This window comes from Buceros rhinoceros, unplaced genomic scaffold, assembly GCF_000710305.1.
Source record: "Buceros rhinoceros silvestris isolate BGI_N320 unplaced genomic scaffold, ASM71030v1 scaffold11180, whole genome shotgun sequence".
Classification (NCBI taxonomy): Eukaryota; Metazoa; Chordata; class Aves; order Bucerotiformes; family Bucerotidae; genus Buceros; species Buceros rhinoceros.
In genome coordinates, this window is record NW_010391353.1 from 1 (window position 1) to 23,577 (window position 23,577).

The window sequence follows — 23,577 nt, forward strand, 5'->3', positions numbered from 1 at the left end:
CGCACGCACGCACGCGTAGTCTCCTGGCGAGCGCGCACCCGTTTTCACTCGCGGGTGTTCGGTGTTGGCCTCTTGTGCAGGGCCGGGAGGGGAAGGGGGGATGTGTGTCTGTGCGATTTGCCTTACTGATTTTACTACGTTTTAGCGCGCCAAGTTTTTCCCAGCCTTATATTGCAAATTTAAGCACAATCTGTTTGGGAAGAGTGAGTGATGGGTGGGTGGTTATTTTGTGAGGGGAGCCTATACAGTTCTTACATAAAGCACGGGTACTGTGGCCCATTCGAGAACGTGTTTTCTTCCCTTGTGCCTGATACTCAGTTGTCACAACAGGTTCTGTTGTGAATAAGTAAAAAGTTAATCAAAAGGTAGATGTTACGCTAAAAGCATGGCTTCTTCAGGAGGCTGAAATACTGTTTTGAAGGGTTGAGTATAATAAATGCTTATACATTTTTTAAAAAAGGCTCAAAAAAGGCTCAAAATTGCTTCTATTATGTTGATATTTTTTTTTGGTTAGTGGAAAGGTAGAAGGCCAGCCCAATGGTGACACAATCCCAGCTGAGCAAGCCAACCCTTCAGATGACACTGTTGCTGGTGCTGGGAGTCGTCAGAATGATCAGATAGTGCAGAAAATAGAGGAAGTGCTCTCTGGAGCCCTTGATACAGAGCTGCAGTGCACATCAGGTAAATGAAAACACATTTGGGAAATATGTTCTTCGTTAAGAAGGTTGTCGTAGTGCTTAAAATTGAATCAGTTGTACGGAGGTGAAAAAATACTTTTAAGTACGGCTCCTCACAGAGCTTAATCAGACAAGTTGTGTATTTATTGTTATGTTTGTTAAGTGGTTTTTTTGTCTACTGTGATTCACAACCATAGATGGACAAAAAAATACATAATTTAAAAATTGAAGCCAGTTATTATATGAAAGCATTACTCAGTGTGCCAAAGTTGTTTTTCTTTACTCTCCAGTACAATAATGCTAAAATGTATAAATAATACCCATATATATACCTTTATGCCTACTTCAGGATCTCAGTGAGCAGTTCTTACTGACAAAGCTGCTACTGATGAATAGAAGCATTGTTTGTTGTGTTGTTTTGGACTGGTTTGAAAGATTATTTCTAAAAGTAATGTATTAGAATTCAGAACTGTATGATTTACTATTCTGTTAGAGCAAGATGCTTTGTTTTAAAATGAATAATGCACTTAGCTTTCAAATGGAGGTACTCAGATTGCTACATAAAAATTTCTTAACCTTTGGAAGATTGCAATCTCGTAACTTCTGTAATTTGCTGGATTTATTATGCCAGAAAGTTGCATATGAGTGTCTCTTCTCATGGGACTACTCCTTTCTGTAAAATTTCTGAATTGGGAGAGTTAGTGAGGTGAAGGCTCTAATTATTGCATTTCTGATTTTTTGAAGTTGATACATAAGTGACTACTTTGTGCTTGGTAAGTATAGTTTCAAAGTGATTTTTTTTATTTTTAAGAGGCAGTGTAGAAAATTGTTTATTTCAGAGATTCTGTTCGCAGGGTTTTGGAATTGCTTTTCCTCTCTCTTTTCCATGGCAGCTTGTTTACCTTGAGCATTTTCAACATAAGTCGTTCACTTAGGCTGTACAAGCAGCATGTTAGGCTGGCATCTGGGGTTTTGTTTGTTTTGTTTTGTGGTTTTTTTTTTCTTCTTATTTTTGATGTTCTGTTGTGGAAGAATGAGGCAACCTGACATGATTATAAGTGAGACCTATTAACCTGGAAGTTAATAAACTTAACATGGTAAACTTTCCCACTGTTCATATCTGGAAAGGAGTTAGTGTTGCTGTTGGACAGTAGAGATTATCTGAAAATGCTGTGTAGAAAAGGACATTTGACTCTGCTTCAATGTCCTCTTTCGTTACTTTCACACCAGTGTTGGTGGCACCGCTATTTTTTGTTAAGCTGCTTGTTCCTAAAAAATGTGTGAGCTAAAAAAACCTACCTGAGATACTCGTTCATGGAATCTTAAGTCATACAATGCTTTGTAATCACAGCCAGATTACAACTGGAGAATCCAGATTGCTGCACTGGCCAGTATCAGTGTAATTGTTGAAGTTAAGGTGCAAGCAGACTTGAGTATATAGCTCATATTTAACAATAATTATAACAAGTTGCCTTTAATAGAAGTGCCTTTCCCATGAAAACGTGTCACTAGATCCAAAGGATAAGAATCTAGCATATGTTAAATTCAGAGGAAAAGAAGATATAGAATTAAAAGAAGGTGATTGAAACCTCAGTCTTCCTTTTTTCTTTCTTGTTTAGTGACTGCTTGACCCTGCAGTCACCTCAATTTTACTTTCCTGTTTGAAGGAAAAGCTCTATTAGATAATTGCAAATTTGCAGTTGCTTATGGCAACCGCAGTCCAGTCTGAACAGCTAGTTGCCTTAAAACATACGTGGGATTGCGAAAGCAGATGCTGTGTCCCCAGATTTATTTGACGACCTTAATCAGTGAGGAACTTGATCAGTAAATAGCCTTAAATAATTTCTAACATACTAGTAGTATTGTGCTCACTCACAAGTTAAAGCATAGTAGGGGATAATGGGACCAGCCACATTCTATACAACAAGCTTGCTACTGCTTAGATAATTTTTCTGGAAAATGGGAGTTCTTGCTTCACTTTAGCTTGAAGTAGTCTAAAAGCACATCTCCAGCCTCCTGGAAGAATGCACCTGCCAGCTGAATATCGGTGGAAGTATATCCAGCTACTTCTTGGAAAGAGACATGTTCCCACTGAAATTAATTTTTTTTTATGTACAGTGGCTCCTGAGGGGAAGGGTAAGAGGACTGAAAAGGAGGTGTGTGCTATTTGTGTGTAGTAGGTTAGTGAAGAAGAAATGGGTTTAAAGTTTTAAATTTTTTGTACCTCTATCCATGTACGTGGTCACTTGTTTAAAATAATTTTTAAAATGAGGTTTTAATAACATTTACAAGGAAAATATCATTTTTTCTAGACGTAGACAAAAATACTGTGAAAAATAGTACTCAGTCTACAAAAAGAAGCTCTACTGGTGAAGATGAAATTCCTAAGAAGAAATCAAAGAAGAACAAGAAACACAAAAGCAAGAAGAAGAAGAAAAAGAAGAAGAAAAGGAAGAAAGAGAAAAAGCACAAAAAGCAGCCAAAGGAGTCAAAGTTGAGTACACGTCATGGAGAACATGCAGGCTTGCAGCCTGCTTCTCACTTGATACCAGAGAAATCAAGCTCCAAAGTGAGTGTACAGCATGGAGGATTTGAAGATGCAAATCTGGCTGTCCATGTGCAGCCAGAAGGACTGTGCTTAAAAGCAAGTGAGGAGCTTGATAGACAAGCTTTAGGTCTTGTTTCTCATTCAAGAACTGATTCTCAGCAATCTGTGGAAAATCTTGGAAGTGAGAAGGGGACTCTGTGTGCAACAAATCCTCCGTTTAGTTTAGAAGTCAGTCAACCTGATATCCAAGAAAATGCTAGTATAACTCAAACTCAGATTTGCACTAGAGAAGAACAAATTAGGCAGTCTCACGAAAGTATTTATCCTGTAGCTGTTAATGCGAGTGAAAAGGGTGTTTTTGATACTGGCATTGATACTTCAACTAGCATCCCATCTGGAGTTGCTAATAAATCTGAAATTCAGAAAGATGCAGCAGCAACTCTAACTTCAGAGGTGACAGAAGCACTGAGAGGTTCAGAAGTTATTCTGAAGTCTAAAGGCACTGGGGAAGTAAAAGCTTTGGATACAGCTCTTGAGTCTGAGACTATGAAGGTAAAATATTCAGAAGCGTCTCTACCATATGTGGCACAGGGTGGAGCAAAAGAGTTAGAGGCAACTTCAGAACCTGTGTGTTTGGCAAGTGATGTGACAAATATTCTTAAATCTGCAAATCAGGCAGATCTGAATACTGTGAAGGTAGCTCACGTATCTGTGGCCACGGAAGAAGTGAAAATTCCAGAAGCAACTGAAAAATCTCTGCATATGGGAAATGTAAAAAATGTGGAAAGATCGTTGGACTTAGGTGCTGTGAGCGGAACTTTGGAGCCAGTCCTGAAGCCCTCAGTTACATCAGATAATTCGAGAGTGATGCAGTGCAGCCCCATGGAAGGTTCAGATGTCTTGAAGGCAGATACATCTTTGCAGCATCCTTTTAAAATATCTGCAATGACTGCTGTGACCCAGGTGGAAGTAAGCAGTGCCAAAATACCCCACGGGCCAGGAGCTGTTACAGAAGTGAAGGATATTGAACCAGCTAGAGGCTCTGCGCATATGGAAAATGTGAAAGCTTTGGAAGAAGCTCTGCAGCCAGTTGCTGTGGTAAAGCCCCAAACTTTGGGGGCAAAAGATGTGAAAGCAGCTCAAGAATATCTGCAGGTTGAAGTAGTTAAAGGTGTGGAAGGTACCGTGGATCCTGCAACAGCGCTAAATGCATCAGGAGTGTTCCTACAACCTAAAGTCTTGTCAGAAACAAGAAGCGTGGATAGAATCCAGCAGTCTACACTTCCAGCAGAACTGACAGGTGTGGATGTGATTGCGGAGGCAAAAGGTTTAAGAGCACCTTTAGAACCAGTGCAGACCTTTGTTTCCCAAACAACTCTAGAAGTCCAGATGGCGGAGAGTTTTAAAGGTCCACAAGCAACGGTGGAAGTTGCAGCACAAGCAGGAGTAAAAGGTCAAGAAACAAGTCAAGCTACTCTGCAGCTTGAAAATGCCAACACTTCAAAGATTTTGGAATCTACTTTCAAGCCCGTAGCTGTAACAGAGGCAAAAGATTCAGAAGGTGCTTCACTGCTGAGAGAATTAAGATCTGAGAGTGATCTGAGACCAGTGAAAAGTTCGGAAACAACTATAGGACCTATAGCAGAGTCAGAAAGGGAAGATTCAGAAGCAGACCGTGACAGAGCCAGGATAGAGATGAAGACATCTCCACATCTCCACATGAAAGGTATAGGAGATCCAACATCTGAGGGTATGGCAAAGATACAAGCTTTGGAAGCAGTCTTGCAGCCTGGAACCCTTGCAGTGGCTAGTGGCTTAGGAGAGAGTGTAAGTTCTGTAGCCAAAATTGGTAGCAAAGTCTTGGAAGCAAGCCCTGGACTTCTTGCATCAGAAGAAAGGTCAGTAAGGACTCCTGAATCTGTGGTTGCATGTGTAAGCATGGAACCAGTTAGAGAGTCTGAGGCACTAGCAGGAACGATGCATTTAAAAACTACAGCAGAGAGAGAACCAAAACATGCAGAAACAGTTGCAGAACCTCTTGGTGCAAGCGAAACGAAGAGTTCCATCGTTTCACAGTCTCAGGTCATGATGCATACAAGAACCTCACAAACTGAGGTGGTAGGAGAGATAAAGGATTCCGAACTAGCTACTAGCTCTGCCTCTGTAGAAGTGATAGGTTTAGACAACTTGTCAGAAGTTGAGGCAGTTGCAAAGATAAAAGATGCGGAAGCAAGATCCAGAACTTTACACTTAATGCAGATGAAAAATTTGGAAATGGTTGTGGGATCTGAAACAGGGGCACTAATACAAGGCTCGGCATCTGAGGTGGCTAGAGAAATGAGGCATTCTGAAGTTGCTTCAGAAGATCCAAACAAAATAAGAAGCAAAGAAGCAGTGCTAGAACCCGTGCAAACAGTGACAATGCAAACTTCAGAAACAAGTTCAAAATCTGTGCAGGAACAAATAATAGGTCATTCAGGAGCAGTATTGGAGTCTTTGCCCAGAGTGGAAGAAAAAACCATGGCATCAGAAATAGTGACGGAAATGAGAAACTTGAAAGGAGCTTCGGAATCTAAGATTTTGACAGATGTGAGAACTCTGGGACCTACTGTAGAATATATAATTGCAACAAGGAGGACAAGCACAAAAAAAAATGAGCCCTCACTTGTCGATGTAAAAGATTTGGAAGAACCTTCAGAAACAGAGAAAGCAATGAAATCAAAGTATTTGGAGCCAGCATCAGAAGCTGGAGAAGTGAGGTTGTTGGAAAGTATGAAAGAGTCTGGAACAGCAGAGGTGAAAGGTTCTGAAATGGTCGAAGAGCCCGAGGGACACGTGGATATCCAAGGTTTGGAAACTTCCCAAAAGTCTGGATATGTGGAGGCAATGAATGTCTTAGAGAATACTTCAGAAACTGCTCCAGAAGCTTTACTCACTGAGAAGCGAGAACATCTGCAAGCAGTTCTAGAAGCAAAACCTGCTGCAGAATGGAAGCGTACAGAAGAGGCTCCAGAAATCCTGAGTGCTGCTGAAATGAAATCTTCTGAAGCAGTTGCAAAAACAGGGGACATGAAAGATCTGGAAACAACACTGGAACGTGACGTGGCAGCAGAAGTACAATATACAGAAGGATTGCAGGCTCCACAAATGGAGGATGTGAGAGTTCCAGGTCAAGCTCAGGAATGCGAGATTCTGGTTGAGAAAAAAGATGCAGAGCAAACTCGAGCATCTGAGCCTGTAATAGCAGAAACAGTTTTTAGTTCTTCACATGCAGCAGATGAAAAAGATTCAGCAGGGACTCCTGAATCTGAAATAATCAGAGACACAAAGCAGTTGGAGGCAGCTCCAGCTCACGTGGCAGAAAGAAAAGATGTGGAAACAGGTCCTCTTCCTGAGACCGTTGTAGAGCCAAAAGATGCAGAAGCAGCTGTGGGGTTGGAGGCGGAGACAAAAGATTTAGAAGCAACTCCAGTATCTGAGACTGTTACAGAAGTACTTCCAGTACCTGGGGGAGAGACAAGCCAGTCGGAAGTCACTCCACAGGCTGAATCTGTCAGAGAAGCAACTCCAGAACAGGAGTCTGAGAAAAGAGATTCAGAAACATCTGATGTGCAACCTGATGTAGCGGCACGAATGAAGGAGACTCTGATGAGACTAGAGAAAGTTATTGAAAAAAGTAGCCATAGAAGCAGCGATAAAAAACATGATGCAAAGAAACAAAAAAGAAGTCGCTCCAAGTCTCAGTCCAGGTCTAGGAAGCGGAAGAAAAAATCAAGGTCACGTTCTACTTCCAGGCGTTTGACCTCTAAAAGAGCACGTTCTAGGAGCAGAAATTATTCAGATTCCAGAAAAAAGCATTCCAAATCTAGATCCCGATCTGTGGAGAAAAGCGAGAGAAGAGTGTCTTCCCGGAGGTCCAGGCGCAGACGCTCCAGGTCATCTGACCGTTACAGGTCTAAATCCAGATCAGCAGAAAAGAGAGGAAGCAGATTGTCCTCTGGGAGATCCAGACGTAGACGTTCCAGATCATCTGACCACTACAGATCTAAATCCAGATCAGTGGAAAAGCGACTGTCTTCCCGAAGGTCCAGACGTAGACGTTCCAGATCTTCTGAGCACTACCGGTCTAAGTCTAGGTCAGTGGAAAAGTGTCTGTCCTCTCGAAGGTCTGGGCGCAGACGTTCTAGGTCTTCTGATCGGTACAGATCGAAGTCCAGATCAGTGGAGTCCAGACGTAGACGTTCCAGATCTTCTGAGCACTACCGGTCTAAGTCTAGGTCAGTGGAAAAGTGTCTGTCCTCTCGAAGGTCTGGGCGCAGACGTTCTAGGTCTTCTGACCGCTACAGGTCTAAGTCCAGGTCAGTGGAAAAGAGACTGTCCTCCCGAAGGTCCAGACGCCGACGTTCGAGGTCTTCTGACCGCTACAGGTCTAAGTCCAGGTCAGTGGAAAAGAGACTGTCCTCCCGAAGGTCCAGACGCCGACGTTCGAGGTCTTCTGACCGCTACAGGTCTAAGTCCAGGTCAGTGGAAAAGAGACTGTCCTCCCGAAGGTCCAGACGCCGACGTTCGAGGTCTTCTGACCGCTACAGGTCTAAGTCCAGGTCAGTGGAAAAGAGACTGTCCTCCCGAAGGTCCAGACGCCGACGTTCGAGGTCTTCTGACCGCTACAGGTCTAAGTCCAGGTCCGTGGAAAAGCGGCTGTCCTCCCGAAGATCCGGGCGCAGACGTTCCAGGTCATCTGACCGCTACAGGTCTAAATCACGGTCAGTGGAAAAGAGGGAGAGCAGGTTGTCCTCCTGGAGATCCCGCCGCAGACGTTCCAGGTCCTCTGACCGTTCCAAATCTAGATCCAGGTCTTCAGAAAAGAGAGGGGGCAAAGAATACTCGTGGAGGTTCAGACACAGAGGGTCTGGTTCCTCTGATCGTTCGAAATCTAGGTCAAGATCTGTTGAGAAGCGAGGTCGTAAGGCGTCTCTGCGGAGGTCTAAACGTCAGCGCTCAAAATCCTCTGACCGTTACAAGTCTAGATCCAGATCAGTAGAAAAAAGAGATCGAAAGCAGTCGTCACGGAAGTCTAAACGTCAGCGCTCTAAGTCCTCCGACTGCTACAAGTCTAGATCCAAATCAGTGGAAAAAAAGAAGGAGTCTTCACGAAAATCTAAGCGTCGCCGCTCAAAATCTTCTGAACGTTACAAGTCTAGGTCTAGGTCTGTTGAAAAAAAGCGCAAAGAATCTTCAAAAAAATCAAAACGGAAACGTTCCAGGTCCTCTGATAGTGTTAAGTCAAGGTCCAAATCTCTAGAAATAAGAGAGAGTAAGTTATCCTCAGGAAAGGGCAGCAGCAAGCATGTGGAATCGTCTGAACTTCAGGAGTCGACCAAATCTCTTGAAAAAGCAGATGCTCCTGAACCATCTTTTGCAAGTGAAGACAGTTCCTCCAAACCTTCTAATGGGCCCATGTCAGTAGCTTTGCCTGATGACAGAGTAAATGGCCCAGAGCTGCCACCAGTGTCTGAAAGAGAAATTTCCAAAACTTGTGATAGTCTTGAGAAAAGCTCCTCATCTGTTGAAAACACAGCGGTTCTGCAGCCTTCTGTCATGTCTGAATTTGATTGCTCCAAACCCCCAGATGACCAGGAATTGAATTCCATCCTTGTGGAAAAAACACAGGTTTCAGAGCTTTCTGTGACATCTGAAAATGGGTCGGCTGAAAATACCACTCCAGTGGCTCTGGAGTCTTCATCGTTACATGAACTTACCTGCTCTGCATCCAAGTCGGCATACTCATCTGTGGAAAAAAGGGGAGATGCAGAAACTTCCACAGTAACAGAATTTCAGCTTTCCACATCCCATGAAGATGAGACAAGATCTACCTCTCTCAAAGAAATAGAGGGTCCAGAGCCTCTTCTGACAGTTGAAAGTGGATGCTCTGTGTTTTCTGATGATTACAAGACAATTTCCTTGTCCTCTGAAAAAATGGAGATTCAGGGGTCTTCTCTGATATCTGAAAGTGTACTCTCTGACTTGTCTGGTGGTCATGAATTGAAACATATCCCTGTTGAAAAAACAGAGCTTCAGCAATTTGTGCAAGTACCTGAAAGTGAATCTTCCAAGATGGCTGACGGCCCTGAGTCAAGTTCACTATCTTTTGAAACAGCAGAGACTCAAAATTCTGCTCCAGCACCTGAAGTTACATGCTCTGTGTTCCCTGATGCCTCTGAGTCAACTTCTTTGCCTATTGAAAAGGGCCAGATGCAGGAGCCTTCTCTGGTTCCTGATAGTGGATGCTTCAGGTCTGATGAACATGAAACAGGATCCAGCTTTACTTCACAAAAAGAGGAGTTTCCGTTGGTGTCTGAAGGTGGGTCCTTCAAGTCACCTGATGTAAATGAGCAAAGATCTTTATCTGTTGAAAAGATCAAGGCTTCAGATGTTTCCCTGACGTCGGGGTGTGGTCCCATTGAGATCTCAGATGACATCATTTCATTATCACCTTTTGAAAAAATGCAGGGAGTTCTACTGACAACTGTAGGACAAAGCTGCAAGTCTTCTGAAGTTCACGAGTCCAGATCATCTAATGACAAAGATTTAGATGGTCCAGCGCTTTCACGAGTACTTGAAATAGACTGCTCTGAGTCTTCTGAAATGCAGGAATCGAGATACCTGCCTGCTGGAAAAATAGAGAGTACAGGATCTTTCTTGGTGTCTAAAAGTGGAATTCCTGTGTGCAATGATGACCATAAATCAAAACATAATTACTTCGAGAAAACAGAAGGTGCAAAACTGTCGTTGGCATCTGAGCTTAGGTGTTCTGTCTTCCCTGAAGGCTATGAATTGACATCCAGCGCAGCTGAAAAAGTAGAGATAGAGAAGCCTCCTCTCTCCCTGGAAAGTGGGTTCTCCAAGTCTGCTGATGTTTGTGAATCAGTAAGCATAGCTACTGAAAAACTACAAGCCCCAGTGACTCCTTTCACATCTGAGAGTGGGCTTTTGCTGTTGCCTGATACTCATGAATTGCGACCTATTCCTGCCGCGAAATTGGAGGTACAGTCATCTGAACTGAAATATATTGCATCCCCTGATGGCCACAAGTTGATATCTACCTATGATGAAGAAATACAGGTGCAGGAGTCACCTCTGATACCAGAAAGCAGGTGTACTGTTTCCTCTGATGGTCATCAGTTGACATCAACTTCTTGTGAAAAAGTCGAGGCAGAGGAGCCCTCTCATATGTCTGAAAATGAATACACAATAGTGCTTGATGGGCCAGAGTTGACATCAACCCCGACTGAAAAAGCAGAGGTACAGGAACTTTATCGGATGTCTGAAGAAAGATGTTCTGTGTCTGTTGAGAGCCAGGAGCTGTGGTCAGCCCATGTTGAAAAGATGCAAGTGCAAGAGCCTGCTCTGACATCTGAAAATGAATGTGCTGTATCTTGGGAGGGCCAGGAATTGAAATCTAGTTCTCCTGAAAAGGTAGAGGTGCATGAGGCTTCTGTAGTACCTGGCAGTGAGTATGCTGTGTCTTCTGAAGATCATGAATTGCCATCTTCCCTTGCTGAAAAAACGGAAGTACAAGAATGTTCTCTACTCTCTGAAAATGAATATGCTGTATCTCCTGAGGGCCAGGAGATGACAGCCAGCCCTGCTGGAAAAGAGGTTCAAGAGCCTTCTCTGACATCTAGCAGTGAATATACCATTTTCCCTGAAGGCCGAGGATTACAGTCTACCCTTACTGAAGAAACGGTGGTGCAGGAGCCTTCGCTAATATCAGACAGTCAATATGCTGCATCCCCTGAAAAGCAGGAGTTGCTCTCTGCTCTTACTGAAAAAGCAGAGGTTCAAGAGTGTTCTCTGTTATCTGAAAATGAGTATGAAGTTTCCCCTGAAAGCCATGATTTGAGATCCAGTCCTGTTGAAAAAGAAGTTGTGGAGGAACCTTCTGAAACATCTGAAAGTGAAAGTTCAGTGTCTACTGATAGCCAGGAGTTGCAGTCTGCTGATGCTGGAAAAACAGAGGTGCAGGAGTTGTCTTTGTCTGAAGGTGAATGTACCATGTCCCCTGAAGGTCAGGAGCTGCAGTCTAGCCCTGCTGAAAAAGTAGAGGCTAAGGAACCTTCTCTGACATCTGAAAATGAACATGCTCTGTCCCCTGAAGAGTATGAATCGAGATCGACTCATGCTGAGAAAACAGAGGACATGGATTCTTTGACGTGTGAAAATGACCATCTGTTGCCTTTCAAAAGCCACGAGGTAAGATTCACCACTGTTCAAAAGGCAGATATGCAGGAGCTTTCTCCAACACCTGAAAGTGAACGTGCGGCATCCCCTGATGGCCTCGCTGTTGGAAAAGTAGGCAGTCTTGAACTTCTAACGCTAAATGATAGAGCCTCCCTGTACCATGATGACTTGAAATCCATCCCTGTTGAAAAAATGGATGATGCAGTGCCTTCTTTAATGCCTGAAAGTGGGTGCTCCATGTCCCCTGATGGCTACAGTGTGAAATCTGGCCCTGGTGAAGAAACAGGGGATCTAGAGCCCTCTTTGATATCTGAACGTAGACATTCCACATCTTCATATCAGGAAGGTCCTGAGCTGAAATCTCCCATGGAGGAAGAGGGTCTAGAGTCCTCTTTGACTTCTGAACATAGGCGATCTGTGTCCCCTGAGGGCCATGACCATAGATCTACTGTAGATGAAGAAATGGATGACCTGGAGCCCTCTTTGACATCTGAACATAGGTGTTCCACATCCCCTGATGATCATGAGTCAAGATCTAGCACTGGTGAAGAAGCAGAGTATCTGGAACAGCCTTCGGCAGCAGAACGTAGATGCTCTGTGTCTTCTGATGAGCATGAGTCAAGATCGACTGCTGGGGAGGAAGTAGAGGATGCAGAACCCTCCTTGACAGCTGAACGAAGAGACTCCACATCGTCTGATGAACATGAGTCGAGGTCTACCACTGGTGAAGATATAGAAGATGGGGAGCCCTCTTTGACAGCTGAACGTAGACACTCCACATCTTCTGATGACCGTGAGTCAAGATCTACAGCTGGTGAAGAAACAGAGGATTTAGAACCTTCTCTGGCAGCTGAACATAGACGCTCTATGTCTCCTGATGGACGTGAGTCAAGGTCAACCACTGGTGAAGAAGCAGAGGACCAGGAGCTCTCTTTGGCAACTGAACGTAGACACTCCACATCCTCAGATGAACAGGAGTCGAGGTCTACTGCTGGTGAAGATGTGGAGGATATGGAACCCTCCTTGAGAGCCGAACGAAGAGATTCCACATCATCGGACGAGCATGATTCAAGGTCTACCACTGGTGAAGAAGCAGAGGATATGGAACCCTCCTTGACAACTGAACATAGACGTTCCACATCCCCTGATGGGCGTGAATCAAGGTCTACCACTGGTGAAGAAGTAGATGATGCAGAGCCTTCCTTGACAGCTGAACGAAGAGACTCCATATCATCAGATGAGCATGAATCAAGGTCTACCACTGGTGAAGAGGGTGAGGATGCGGAGCCATCTTTGGCAGATGAAGATAAACAGGATTCCATGCCCCTTGAGAGGCTGGAGGAACAGGACTCTTCTTTTATACCCGAGAGTAGGCATTCTGAGTCTTCCGAAGGTGAAAAATCTAGATCCAGCTCTGTTGATAAAATGTCTGACAAAGAGTCTTCACGAAGATCTATAAGCAGACGCTCAAAGTCTCCTACTTGCCAAAAGAGTCGATCCACATCTTTTGAAAAAGCAGACACAGAGTCTTCCCGGAGGTCTAGACGTAGACGTTCCAGGTCTGCTGCTCGCCAGAAGAGTAGATCCACATCTGTTGAAAAAACAGCAGACAGAGAATCTTTGCGGAGGTCTAGACGTAGGCGCTCCAGGTCTGCTGCTCACCAAAGGAGTCAATCAACGTCTGTTGAAAAAGTAGCAGACAAAGAGTCTTCACGGAGGTCTAGGCGTAGACGCTCCAGGTCCACTGCTCGCCAGAGGAGTCTATCTAAATCTATTGAAAAAACAGCAGACAAAGAATCTTCACGGAGATCTAGGAGCAGACGGTCAAGGTCTTCTCAGCGCAGATCCCAGAGATACGATACAGAATCTCGCTCTAGACGGAATCGCTCCAGATCAGTAACACGGAGAAGAGCATCAAGATCAAAATCTAATCGTCGCTCTAGGTCTAGTTCATTGTCGCGCTCAAGGCACAGAAGGAGGAGTAGGTCAAGGTCAGCATCAAGAAGGCGGCGTTCTTTGTCAAGAGACAGGCGTAAGAGATCTCAGAGAAATAGATCAAGATCTACTGACAGAAGAAGAAGAAGATCAGATTCAAGAGATCGTAGAATATCACTCAGATTACGGAGCAGGAGTCGGACACCTATTCGTCAAAGGCGATCAAGGTCAAGAGGAAGAAGACGGAGCTCTAGTAGGTCACCGATTCGACTACGGCGATCAAGATCTTCAGGGAGGAGAAGATACAGCAGATCTCCGGACCGTCGTAGATCGAGGTCATCGGATCGATTTACGAACAGGTCACCTAAACGTCTTACAGACTTGGGTAAGTGATAATTTTATTTTCAGTAGTTCCATGGTTAGGTGATACTGTGTTTATTTGCATAGTCTTGTTTTAACGTACCTCTGTAGCATTCTTAAGGAGTTTCTTGACACGTGTGGCTTCTGTTAGGAGACTTTATGTGGGAGCTAAATCAGTGATTACCATTTGGATGCAAGTGCATTTAGAGCAGGTTTTATCTAAGCTGGGGTTAGAGGTTTTATGCAAAGATAGTATGTTGCAGTCTTGAGGAGCACTCTACATTGTAGTAGTTAGTAAAGGCCAAGTACTCTGTAGGAAATGCAGGACTTTCTGGTTTCCCTGGGAACAAATGAGGCATGGAAGAAATTTGAAATTAAGTGCCAGTTGGGGAGTTCTTAGCTCTGTTGTCAGCTGTAACGCTTGCTTATTTGTTTCAATTACTCTGTCTTGCCTCTTTGCCGTGAAAGAACTTAATGGGAAGGGAGACTTGTTTCTGAAAATATTCCCAGACCCAGCTGATTGGAGAACAAAAAAATCCTGATGAACTGCATCTTTTCTCTGCATCTGTGACTGGAGGAAAAGAGGCCTTATAGTTTCCTTAGGTAATAAGTTATGTAAGGAAAGAAAAAGTTTTAATTTTGAGAGACAAGTTCTTGTACAGTGAGTGAGGAAGCCTCCTTTTGTAGACCTCAGGTTCTGAACCTTTTGGTCCTGTCTCATGGAGTTACCATGGAAGACACTTTTCCAGAAAAGTATTTTTAACAGAATATGAGAATTAATGAGCATCTGTGAATCTGCCTTCATACTTTGATTATGCAGCAAATCTGTATCTTATTTCTTAAGAAGTAAAGGAATGGTGTCCTTTGAGGATTTTTGTGAAGCTGAGATAGTGGTACCTCATTTATTTGCGAACTGGCAGATCAAATAAGTTATACTTTGTTTTCATTCCCTCTTTCTGTGGTAAGGCCACGTTTTTTCCTTAAGCAAAACACTGTTTTATTAAGAGTGTTGTGTGTAACTGTACTTTACACAAGAGCACATTTTATTCAGTGCTGACGTTTTTCTGCTGGTTGGTTGTAAGAATCGAGAGCACTTCCTTGAGACCTTTGAATGCTTTTCAGAGATAGCTGGGCAGTAGCCTTGGGAAGTTTTACTGTGTAGAAATGCCTGAGTATTTCCAGAGTAGGATGAAAAGGTGAAGTAAAATAGGCATCAGAACTTCTGATTTTGAGCTGTTAAATTTGCAACTTGTCTGTTGGGTAGACCAAATTTAAAAAGTTCCAGAGCTTATTTTCACATAAAATTGTACAGTGCGGGTAAAATGTCAAGTTTTCTCTTTGTACTTTGATTTGTCTGTCACAAATGTTTGTTTATTATTAAAACAAGAATCTGTAAAAGTAATACTTTTTTCTTTAAAAAAAAAATTTTCTTTAGACAAGGCCCAGCTACTTGAAATAGCCAAAGCTAATGCAGCCGCCATGTGTGCTAAGTCTGGTGTTCCCTTACCACCAAGCCTGATGCCTTTGTTATCTCAGAAGAAAGATGACAAAGCCAATCAGAAGTCATCAAGAGATACACTAAAGGAGCTCACTGAGGTAAGCGAGAACAACAGTCTCAAGCCTGAGAATAAGCGGGTAGGGTTTTTTGTGACTTGTAGACAAGCTGTCATTTTGTGTACTTGGTTTGTGTGTAATCTGGCTGGTGGTTTTAGCCCTTACTGTCTACACAGTCTTATTTAAAGTAGTGAAAATGGCTCTTTGAATTCCATGGAAACGCATGAAATCCAATTATGTTGTCGTTTTGTTTTGTTCTGATTCTTATCTAATTTTGTGCAAATTCATAGTTCTCCTTGTAGTCCTGCTTTCACTTCTAGTTTTTTGGTTCTGGTGTTGTAAGTTATTTCTGTTCTTTCTTTTGTTAGTGAATTTCTCATTGTTAAACATCTCTAAGTTAAGAATCTAGTGCCCACCTCACATAGTTCTTTATATTTTAATACGCACTCTAAGATATTTCTAGAGAATTATTGTTGCAATTCTATCCTGTTGCAGTTCAAGTCTACAAATGGGGAATTTTTGCCCTAATTGTGGGAAAAAATTGCTATTTGTCCTTTTACTGTACTAGTGTCATCCTGTTCAACTTCCCCCTGTATTTTTTCCCATAGAAGCTAAAGATGATTTGAAATGGAAAAAAAGTACTGATTTTTTTTTCTAATTGTATTATCAGTGTCACAGTTCTGAAATACCTGTTTATGGAAATAACATCTGAAATTAAGCAATATGAAATTGCTGGAGAGGAGTCTCTTAGTTGTGCATAGGCTTGTGGAAGCAGAAATAATTGTTAGTATTTAGAAAAAGCTGAGATTGTACAGATATGCTGTGCAGACAGCTTCGTGGTTCTTCACGTAACCTGACCAAGATGAAGTGTAGCTAGTGCTGATCTGGTAGCCTCAAATGTACCTCTTTGTTGCCCTCTTCCTCTGTGGGATTCTATTGGATGCTGCTGCTGTTCTGTTGAATGAAAATTGGCCACAGAAGCAGTCCGGGCCATTGTGGTGTGGTGGCGTGCCCAAGTGGCGAACTCTTCTGGAGCCTATTCGGTTTCTTGTAAAGCTAGCTGTGTTATCTTTCCGCAGTGTCAACTGCAGACTGGACAAACTGCTTTCAGTTAGTTGGGAACCAAGTAATAACTATTGATAATATATTTTGAGGATTAGCTTTCCAAATAGTGCAGGCTTTTCCAGTTTCCTAAAGAATGTGCTTTGGTTACTGTTGGAAATGTCTTGGCACAGGAGAGTGCAGAAACCTTTTTTTGATAAGGACTGATGAGAACGCTGCCATCAATATGACTTGATATTTTTTTAGCAGTGAAGCTACCTATTTGCTTCTTGTGTGCCAACAGTCACATCATCGAACAGATGTGATTTACGAACTTGAACCAGAATCAAATCAGATGCTGGCTTTACTTTGCCAGTATTGTTTCCTCAAATATTATGTCCTTAAATGTCTTGTAAGTCTTGTAAGTATACTTTTCATGAATGAGGACATAATAGAAGCATGATGATAGACTATAATGTTCTGAAATGCACTTGGGATTGACTGAGTTATAGTTCCTGGTAAATGCTCGGTGCAGATAACCATAATCAGTAAAGAGCTTTTCATCATGAAATTCTAGCCTCTGTAGAAGGCTTTTTGTCTTGGAAGTTTTCTTCTCATTTGACTGCATTGTCTCTGCAGGACTTGTATGTTTTATATTCAGCTTCTGTCTGGCCAATGTAAAACTATTTCAGAAGAAATCTGAAATCTTTTGAAGGCATTTCTTCTGACTAGGTCCCTGCACTACCAGCAGAACTTAGAATTAGTAACTATTCTTAGGTTTTCCTGTGTAGTAGTTTTGTGAGTTACACTGAAGTTTCCATGGATTGCAATATGCTAATTACATGAGATGCCGAACAACCAGTGAGTTCCTACTCTGGAGTGTTTGCAGTCTAGAGACGCATTCTGCAACTAGCACCATGTAGCAAGTTTTACAGTATGCTCTTGAAATCTTATGTCTGTGAAATTATTTGCTGCATGAATGCTTAGGAAACCTAGGTGGGTGATGGCTAATGTGCGTAAAATACCAAAAGTACATGTATTGATTACATTGCCAAAAGATTTTCTCAGTTTATACCTCTTGCTTTAGAAAAGAAAAACACGTTTTAATAAAAATGTTCTTTTTATATGTTTTTGTTGAAAATCCAGGTTTATTCAGAGCTGTCATGTTCCTTTTTCTTTTAGAAATGCAAGAAGATTGCTCAAAGCACAGATGATGTGATAGTGAACAAACCTCACGTTTCTGATGAGGAGGAGGAAGAACGTCCTTTCTATAACCATCCTTTTAAACTGAGTGAACCCAAACCTATTTTTTTCAATTTAAGTGTGAGTACTTCTTTATTTTTCAGTACTTCAAATTGTGGTTATTTTTAAATAATGCAAGTAATTTTACAGAAATTAAACAGGGAATCTTGATGAAATTGCAGTGGAATGTTTTTAAAAGTACTTTTCCTACAATAAGAAACTTAAATGCAGTCTGAATGAAATGAAGTAGATTGGTAGTGGTAGTTCTCATAAGGGGATTGAAACTTGTTTTCATTCAAGTCTTTGCAGCTTTTAAATCTTAAATAACATAAAAAGTATTGGTTTTACTTCATATATGTGAATTTACAAACGGAATTGGGAAATGCTTTTGGAAGAGCATTGTTTTTCTTTAAAAGACAGGCTAAAAAACCCCTAGCAAAATTCTAGAAGCATTTTGAGGTATTCTGAATATGATGATGTCATCAACTTTGTGCAGACTCCAAATCTTCTACGTAGATCATCTTCAGTAGATCTTAGGTGTTCACTAAAGGAGAAAAAAGTACTGTTGGTTTTGAGATTGGCTAGTAGAAAGCTAAGAATGAGAATCACCGAAGTTGCCTGCTGTTAAAAGGGTCTAAGCGTCCTGTTAAACACCCTCCTTGGGCAACTGCTCTTGAGTCTTCAGAGCATTTGTTGACACTTTCTGGGCATGAGCATGTTGGAAGGAATAAAATGAGGGAGTGTTTCTTTAAATGCATCTGGGGTTTGTATGCTTTGAAGCATGGATTAGAATTTGTCTAGATTAAAAAAAAAAATATTGTTGTTTTCTTTTGTGCCCATGACAGTTGTTCTGGTTTGCAGTGTATAAAGTACTATAAAAGTATAAACATTAACAAGTAAAAATAATAAATAGCACGTATCTTTTTATATAAGTAAGTTGTGGTGTACGCAAAATATATGGTAATAGATACTTGCATAAGATGTAAGGAAGAAATAGATTTATCTTTTATGATGTACCATTAGAAAGCGGTACCATCAAGAAACCTCAAGATTCTGTAAAGGCTCCAAAGAGGAATGTTCTTTAGAAATTACGGGCTGCTCTGCCTCTTTTCCACAGTTTTGATCCTTTCAATATAATTTTTTCCATTCTTTTGGGATTCTAGTCTTACTGCTATTCTCACCCATGTTCCTTTGACAGTAGGAATTTCCCCGATATTGTGGGCTCTCGGGGCTCTTGTTTGCCTCTTGGAGGAGAAACTTGTCAGAGTTTTCTGCAGACTCTTTAATATATTAGCAATAGTTTCTAAGGAGAACAAGCTCATACAACTTTGAGGTTCATGCTGCTATTAAAAATAATCAAAGACTAGAAGACAAAATATTGAGAAGGCTTGATATATAGTAATGTAGAGCTTCTTATCATCATGTGGATATCACAGTCAATGTTTTTTGCTGCCCAGGATTTTTATTTTGGAGCTTTCCATTGCCAAATGAATATGTGGCAAATTAAAATTAATCTTTTCATCATGGGGTAGAGGAAAAGCAGGGAGATAATTGTGAGGAGTGAGGTTTTGTGGATTTTTGGCTGCTGAAGCTGTTTTGCGTGATTTTAGCTTCTAGCTGTTTCGTCTGATACTGCAATTTGTTGCTTACTTGTGTGTTTTTTAGGGCTCTGCTAAAATTACTTGTTACAAAGGCTTTTGATGTAATATTAGTAGGATGATTTTTACGAAAACTTAATACCAAATGTATGCAGTAAATGATTTCTCAAAGGCATATTGTGGGTATTGTATGTTCTCAAGTAGTAACTTTCGATAATTTTATTTCTTTTAAGACTCCCAGCATAAAACCAGCACCGCCACCACAACCAAAAAATCAGGTCAGCCTGTCAAAGGAATTTCCTGTTTCATCTGGATCTCAACATAGGAAAAAAGAAGCAGATAGTGTCTATGGCGAATGGGTTCCAGTTGAAAAAGGCAAAGAAGAAAGCAAGGATGATGTTTTCCCCAAACCATCCATTGAGGTAAGGAAGGGAAGGAAAGCATATCATATAAGAAAACCAAAACCGTTACCTGGTCAGTCTAGTACCAAATCACAGTCTGTGAAAAAAAAAAAAAAAAGCTTACATAGGTAGTATCCAACACTTCAATAAGCTGATTATGTGAACTGCTGTGGTCTTCAGATTTGGTCACCATGCTTACATGGGCAATGAAGAAAGCAACCTGTACCCATACCGTGTGCGTTTGTCACTTAGTTACTTCTTTGTCTCAATGGAATTTAAACTTTTGCTTGAAGATGAAAAGCAAGTTTCTTGTCCGGTTTCCTGCAGCGGTTAATACCCCAAGTTGCGACTTTCATTACCAGTCTTAGAGCAATAATGTTGCTTTGAAATGTAAGCCATTAAAAATGGGTTCGGAAGTATTTTCTAAAGCTGCCCTTTTATCTGGATGTATCTATTAATTTTTTAACTTTACAGTCACATTTTCTTACATAGCTGTCTTCCATGTGGCTTTCTAAAGGAAAATCTAATTGTATGTATAATAAACTAAAAAAAAAAAAGAAAAAACCAAAAAATGAACAACCCACATTTCTCCTTGAAGTGTGAAGGATATTTCATGGGGTTTTTGGAATTAAATTAAATATTTAAGGCAGATGTAAATTTTTTCAAGTTGACATTAACTTCACTTCATCTGAGGACTTGTTCTCATACCTTTCAAAGCAAATAAACAAAAAAGCCTTGGCATCAGTTTCTGATGAAACAGTCTTTCCACTTGATGCATTTTGGTTTTGAAGAACTTTCTAAGACGATACGATTCACTTCCTGAAGTACAGAAGGTAGTTTTTTCTGTGTCTGACAGCACCAAAAGCACAGCGAGTGTAACACGTTTGGCAGACTTTACCATGCTATACCTCAGAGTCTGATGGTCAGGCACTCAATTCATTTTTCCCTCAGTATAAATGGTAACTGCTGTTTGGTCTTTCTCATGAACCACTAAGCAGACAAACTTTCTGAAATGCTTGTGCAGAATGTCATTCCCAGTTACTAGTGCATATGTAAAGAGTCCAGAGCGTAGAAACATTGTATACTGATACTTGGCCATGTTTTAGCACCTGGTAAGAAGTCTTGTCCTTCAAATGGTTAATGATAACGCTCATAGTTCAGGCAAGCTCTGTAGATGTCTGCGCCAGTGACACTAGGCTTGTGTCTTTGACAAATGGGGTTAGCCGAGCACTGATGGTTTGTGTGTTGATTATGTAGAAAAGGCCTTAAAAATTGACATTGGAGTATATATATATATGAAATACAACTTTCTTTTTGTCATGTGTACTTTTTTAAATGCTTGTAACAATGTTGTCTGTTTTTATATTTTGTAAATAAATATTTTTATTTGCATTTACCTTAACTTGGTTTCTGTTAAGGGTGATTTCAAGGGTCCTTAGCTGACAGCAGAGCATACCATCCCCTTGGGTTTGGCAATCCTTAGTTTGAAATACACGAATACACTTGTAGGAGCAGAATCCCTCTATGTTTCTCCCAGGGAGTCTGAAAGGTAACAGAGGGCTTCTCTGCTTAATTTATTTAAGTGCTTATGAGGACTCTTTGTGTTTATGAGGATGGAAAGGTTTCCTTTGAGCAAAAGAAGCCGGATAAGCTCCCTTGCTGTTGGAGTAGGGTAGTGGGAGAGTGTGCTTGGATCCTCGGGAAGTTTGACATATAACTTAGCTCCATTCATTGTTGCTAATGTAGAAATTTGATTGTGACAATACTGACACAAATCTTACGTTGACATTAAAAAAAAATTGGTTTTATTGTTATGTTTTCATTAAAGTTACAGAATTAGTTTTGGGAATAAGCAGTCAGAAATGGCCCTGCTAATGTGTTACGAATTGTTCTAATAAAACTATGCTCTTATAGTTGTTTGTGGTAGCAAGAGATGGAGGAAAAAGTCTTGAGCAATCTGAAGTATCAGCTTGTCTCTAGAAGCGAGAGAAACCTATGAGAAAGAAGCTATATCTGAAAGCATAGAGATGAAGTGGTGTATGTAAGTTTGGAGTATACACAGAGATGCCATGTGATCCAATAACGCAGTAAATGCATTTAGTGTATTGGTGGGCCTAAGAAGTGTGTCAAAAATGCCTGCTTTCTATTGTCACCTCTTCCTTCTTGCTTCAGTGTTTGTGATTTGTGACTGTGGGCAAAATGTTATTAAAAGACAGGATTGGAAAGGCAGAACTCTTACAGAGAACAGCATGCTGAACTTGTAACTGTTTTACTTGACTAAATAATAACAATTTTTCGTACTTCAAGCAGAGATTTTTTTTTTCAAGATCCAAAGCGGTCATCGAGTGTCTTGACATAATACAAAGCCATGACGGTCTCCAAAATGGTGACTGACCATGTGGGGGAAGTGTATGGGATTTCTAACTAACCAGGGTATCTGCTAATAGGCCCCAGTCCGGTAAAGCACTAAAGTACACATGTATGTTTAAGTATGTGAGTGGTCCCAATGTGGTTTCAGTGGACTACTTGCATGCCTATGTGTACTGCTGGATTGAAGCTTTTGGTGAGTAGAATGACTTTTATTTATCTCCTGAACCAGTTTCACAAACAAAAAATTAAAGAATTACTTCAGCTGTGTAAGGGAAGCTCAGTAACTCTTAAAAAGAGTGTATTTTAAACAGGCATTCTTTTGCATATGTGACTGTCATGTTAGGTGATAGAAAATTTTTATTCTTGTGCCTTGTTTATGGTCTGTGGGTTTTTTTTGTTAGCTGGGACAATAAACTGAAGTCAGTATCATAAACGTTTACGACTTCTGGGATTTTAAGCCTGTCTCGCTCAGTGCCAGATGTTTCAGCAATGATTTTCCAAATGGAAATACTTTTTGTCCTAAGCAGTAAAAAAAAATGAAACCAAACCAAACAACAAAACCAAAACAACCCTGTCTTTAAATAGGATTTAGTAGAGTACAGAAATAATTACTTACTTTATGCAGTTGCAGACATTCATGTCTGTTTCTTGCTGTTTTTCAATATTTACTAAATTCTTGACCTGGTTGCTGTGACAGGGATTTTGTGGATGAACTGTATTGTTCTGTCCAGCAGAGTCAATTTTAATTGGTTTTAGTTTCTTCTACTGGCCCTTTATTCTAGTGTAATGTGTGCAAGGCTAAGGTTACGAGATAGTGATGAGCAAAAGATGCAAGTCTTTTGTAAAGCATTTTAAAAAAAAATTAAGTCATCAACTTACTGTGTTTATATGCCACCTGCTGTTTTGATGATTTAGTTTATTCTGTGCTTCAAACAGTTCCAGCCCTTTTAGTCTCTTTCACGGGCTCTTCTGCAAAGGAATTTCACTTGCCTCTGAGCACTGTTCTTTTTCTCAATTCAAAATAGAATGATCTATAAAATGCGCATCTTCTGAAGAACAAGGCACAAGAAATTTTACAAAAGAGCTGTATATTAGCTGTTATTTTATTACATCTTTATATTCCCAAGTGCTTTGGATTTCTTTCCTGATTGCTTTGCACATAGTTTACATTAAGCTTCTTTATTTACTCCATATTTTTATCCAAATGATTCTAATTAGTATGTCTGAGATAGTTTCAGGTTTATTTTTTTTTTTAATTTAATTCTAGTTCAGCAGCACAGATCTAAATAATCCTTTCCAAACTCAGTCAGTTTTAGGAGCTACCAGTCTAGTTTTACTTTTATGCAAGTCTGTTTTAGGCTGAAAATTAAGATTTAAAACACTAAAGACAAGTTTATGAAATATGTGTGTTTCTTGCTGTAATTTTTTCGTACGTAAGACATGAAGTTTTAGTCTGACTTAATAATAGGGTCCTCAGGTGAACAGGTCTATATGAAAGCTTTTCTTTTTTAAATTCTTGTCTAAATTACATTTAATAGAACCTTTTCTGACCAGAATAGTTCTCTGGAAATAATTCTTTTGGTATTTTGTATATGCAGGTGATATTAAAT

The 23,577-nt window shown here is 40.8% G+C and overlaps 1 protein-coding gene across 1 annotated transcript in view; it reads left to right on the forward strand.

The window, feature by feature from the left end:
• Positions 1 to 514: 514 nt before the first annotated feature.
• The window catches only part of LOC104498088, a gene marked incomplete at its 5' end in the record, with an annotated part of 37,374 nt that continues 14,311 nt past the window's right edge, over positions 515 to 23,577 (forward strand). Inside the window, 5 exons of the mRNA XM_010141428.1 lie at positions 515 to 681; positions 2,990 to 13,786; positions 15,197 to 15,357; positions 17,539 to 17,679; positions 19,430 to 19,618. Coding sequence (XP_010139730.1) covers positions 515 to 681; positions 2,990 to 13,786; positions 15,197 to 15,357; positions 17,539 to 17,679; positions 19,430 to 19,618 — 11,455 coding nt within the window. The remainder of the gene's footprint in view (positions 682 to 2,989; positions 13,787 to 15,196; positions 15,358 to 17,538; positions 17,680 to 19,429; positions 19,619 to 23,577) is intronic.